At 36.8% G+C, this 4,288-nt stretch overlaps 1 protein-coding gene across 1 annotated transcript in view; it reads left to right on the top strand.

Annotated features, from left to right (window-relative positions):
- Positions 1 to 933: 933 nt before the first annotated feature.
- Positions 934 to 4,288, top strand: part of LOC107756615 (prostamide/prostaglandin F synthase-like) — a 14,362-nt gene continuing 11,007 nt past the window's right edge. The window contains exons 1-2 of the mRNA XM_016573797.1: positions 934 to 1,117; positions 2,459 to 2,663. Coding sequence (XP_016429283.1) covers positions 1,055 to 1,117; positions 2,459 to 2,663 — 268 coding nt within the window. The 5' untranslated portion in view covers positions 934 to 1,054. The remainder of the gene's footprint in view (positions 1,118 to 2,458; positions 2,664 to 4,288) is intronic.

Below are 4,288 nucleotides of genomic sequence, written 5' to 3'. Positions count from 1 at the left end.
TTTTATTTTTTATTTACATTTTAAGCAATTTTATTTTGTGTTGAAAGAGCTGTTATTGCGGACTGGCAAACCAACACTATTCTGAAGTCAATGATTTACTATACACACAGAAACTGAGTAAAATACCTTAAGTTTTTTTTCTTTCTTTCTTGGTCTGTATTGATTATTGAATGTAAATCATTACAACGTTCAAATGAAGACTGGAATCTGACCTTTGACGTACAGATAAACCACACCCTAAATGATCTTATAGAAAAGGCCGTGATGAAGCTGGTATGTGTTTGCAGTACACAAGCCACGGTTAAGACAGCTGACTCCACTTTGATGTGTCTAGCTCTCTCTCTCTCTCTCTCTCGCTCGCTCTCTCGCGCACCATCAACACTAACTGCGGTTACTGAAATCACGCCTTCTTTCTTTGCTTGAACATTTGGGCGGCATTATTCTAATATTTCCACATAGTGACGTAGATATGTGGGGGCGTGTTAGAACCAGCCGTTTTAGGGGGGCGTGGCAGAGTCTTAACTTTGATAAAGAATATCTCTTTGGTTTTGAGACTTTAGTCTTTGCAACTTCAGGGATCTTATCTATGCACAATCAGCTTGTAACACTCCAAAGAGAAAGAAAAACTTGAAATCGCATCATATGACCCCTTTAAAACTGATCTTGGGCTTTAAAAAACAAAAAAAACAATGTGTGTGTTATTCATAGAATCAATTTACATTTAGAAATATTGAGTTTGTACTGGGAAAAAATATATTCGGGGCTTTAAGATAAGATGTATTGTTGCATAAATAATCACACAGAGTTGCCTTTGTTATATTTATGTAATATGTCCCGCCCCTCGAGCGCATGGTTTGAATCCCTGACGGTTGATTGTGATTGGTCGATACGCCTGTCGCTCACGCCATGTCTTACACAAGTGGGCGTGTGTATATAACAGCGGCGCGTTTGTATCATAGACTGTATGGTTTGTATGCTTGTGTAAAGTGTAAAAATCGCTGGAGGAAACAAGGACGAATTTTACACCTGAAAGCAAAAAATAAACACTAAGAAAATGTCATCCGTGAATCTGACCAGCTTAGGAGCCAACCAAGTGAAAAACACCACGTCTGGAGAGGTAATAATTCACACGCAATGTTTCTATAAGTCATAATGAGCAGACTATGCAGTGCTATGTTCATGTGCAAACTGTCAATGAATGAATTCCTAAACTTAAATAGTACTAAAGAAACCTGGTTCTTGAAAATAATACTTATTACGTTATATTCAAAACTTTTAAATAACAATCTCAAAGTATTTTCATGGAAAATGAAGCACTTCCTGTTTTAATGATTCACAGCGTGTCAGCCCTCTATATCATGACTTTGTAAATTAAAGTAATGCCGTTTTTCCTCTTGATTGCATGAGTTCTTCTCACACTGCACCTGTTAAGATGTAATTGATGTTTTTAAAGTGAAGACCCTTGGGAACAGTTTGCTTGATGTGATATAAACACACTCCAGGCGTAAATGAGAACTCGTTCACTGCTTGCAGGTGTCAAATGCAATGATGAAAACACATTCAAGTCTTTATAATGTAAACAACACTTCAAACCTAAGCAGTAGGGGGTTTCTTTTGGGGGTTTCTTGTTCTAATTGGGTACCTGTACTGTAGTGTCTTTTAAAAATATTTGAAAAAATCAATTATCAAATATTGAATATTATTAAATTAATATGAAATATAATACTTTTAAACATTATCTATGTAATAGATTTGCCTTCTGAAATATTAGATTTTTTTGTACATTTTCAAAGGTATATTTTTCAAACCATATAAAACATGCATGTGACTCACATTTCTGTCTCACGCTTGAGGTATTCGGCCAATCATAACGCATTGGATAGCTGGCCAATCACAGCACACCTCGCTTTTTCAGAACGATGAGCTTTGTAAAAATCGACGCATGAAACAATAGAGGAGAAACAATAATGTACAGTATGTGGAAAATAATGTGTTTTTTTAACTTTAAACCGCATAAACACATTTCATTACACCAAATACACAAAATAATGTTCTTTTTAGCAGCATCATATGACCCCTTTAAAGGCTTATTGTAAATCAGTTTATTAAAATAAATCATTCTCACTCAGTAAGTCACTTAACCATCAACAAATAATGTCCATGAGCATTCATTTGTTTCAGAATCATGACTGTTACTTTTTGTTACATATGATAATGACAATTATATAGTCTCTTAATTATGAGATTACCAGTTATGTATAAAATAATTAGAAAATTTGTTTTAAATTACCTCTAGCACATCACTCTCATCGTCACAGCATCATATAAAATATCAACTACCCAAAAATGTAAATAAAGTTCGTTTCATCCATGAACTGGAAATAATGAAAGAAACATGGAAACCCATTCACTTTGAGTATGTCTTGTCGTCCACATCGTCTTGTATCTTGTTCATTAGATGGTGGAGATTGGTTCTCTGTGGCGGGAGCAGACAGTTATTCTCTTCTTCTTGCGGAGGTTTGGTTGTCAGGTGTGTCGGTGGATGGCAGCGGAGGTCAGTAAACTGGAGAAGAACCTGAAAGCAAATGGTGTCGCTCTGATCGGCATCGGACCCGAAGAGACGGGAGTGAAGGAGTTCAAGGATGGGGGATTCTTTAAGGGTGGTGAGGATTTGTTACGTAGCTTGGTTTATATTTTAGTGTTGTTCCTAATTTCTTAGTTTTACACTAATGTTGCTCAAATATAGACTATAGTAAAAAATCTAATAAGTTCATTTTACCATCAAAATGCATTTGATTACATTTTGACCCAGAAGAGATGCTTAAACATTTCTAAAAATCCACTGTTTTTAGTATAGGAACCACATTTTGGAAATGTGTCAAGACTTTGAAAAACACAAGATTTTTTAAATTTCTTTTTTTTACCTTCAAAGGTCAAGACAGCCACCCACGGCTAAAATTAACTATTGTTCTTAAATGTTTAATACGTTTTGAACCACTAATCCAATCAAGTCTCTTAAAAAGGAGATTATCTGTGTAGCGTCTGGACACGTTCTTAGAATTGACAGACAGTTGACCCTGAGAGGTCAAGTAAATATCTACAGCGGATCTAAATATTTATAATTAATTATAACTAGTTATGATTAATTATTCATATTTCCCCATGAGCTGATTCGCTACATCTGCTTTTCGGAGATATTGCATTTGTCTCATTTGGACATTCATAGGCTCCGTAGTGAATGTGATAACGTCATGACATTTTGATCAGCGTTAATTCATCAAAAGAAACCTATGCATTTTGTTCCTCTGAGCCAAACAAATGCTTACAAATGCTACAAAAATGATGGTAAATACCGTGACAGATCACTGTATTGCCTCAGTTCAAGCGGCATGTGAACCGATCGTCTCTTCCTCTTTACTAGTTATAGCATGAAATAAACATTTACCTTCTGATTTTACCTTCTGAAAATCAGAAGGTATCTTGTTTCAACTGCGGAAAGACATCAATACACACCATTTTTCAAGTTCAAGTCCACTGACGTTAATTTACTCTCCTGTCTGATTTGTTTGTTGGACAAAATGGTGGATTCGGCGTTATGATTGGTCAGATCGCCTGTCACTCAAACTCCCTGCGAAGGGTCAATTAGCATATTTCTTTGGAAATTTGAACAAGCGCAAAGTGAAAGTAAACTGCGCTGTGCGTGCATGAAAACCGTTACAAAATAACACATTTGCATGAGAGCACTCTCTGACAAAGCACAGAAAAACACACGATAGAGCACTTTGACATTAAAGGGGTCCTATTATGCTCTTTTACAAAGTCTTGATTTTGTTTTGGGGGTGTACTAGAACATGCTCTCATGCTTGGTGGTTCGAAAAACGCATTATTTTTCACATAATTTACATTATTAAAATCCCTTTCTCCCCAGCCTGCCACAAACGGCTCGATTAGTTCCGGCTTTGATGAAGGTCTGCCTTCCGAAAAACAAAATGTGTTGTGATTGGTTAGCTGTCCCAGTGCGTTGTGATTGGCGAACAGCTTAGACGGTGTTTCAGTACTGCCATGCCCCTTGCTCCGTCTTTCAACAAAAACTTTTGGCGAATCCAGCACTGTACTCCCTCGTGTTGTGGAAGCTATCCTCAGTAAAATGCACAGCACACAATAGCAAATTGGGGTTATAATGCTCAGGGAACGAGGTAAAAATTAAATTGCAACCACCGTTTCCTGACATCATCCGCTTTCGGAAGCCCAAACAAAGACGTTGGGGCACGGAGGTGAAAAAAACAGC

The sequence above is a fragment of the Sinocyclocheilus rhinocerous genome, unplaced genomic scaffold (genome assembly GCF_001515625.1).
Source record: "Sinocyclocheilus rhinocerous isolate Xijiao unplaced genomic scaffold, SAMN03320098_v1.1 scaffold532, whole genome shotgun sequence".
NCBI classification, from domain to species: Eukaryota; Metazoa; Chordata; class Actinopteri; order Cypriniformes; family Cyprinidae; genus Sinocyclocheilus; species Sinocyclocheilus rhinocerous.
Note: the sequence above shows the minus strand (reverse complement) of the source record. Positions and strands in the feature narration are given on the sequence as shown.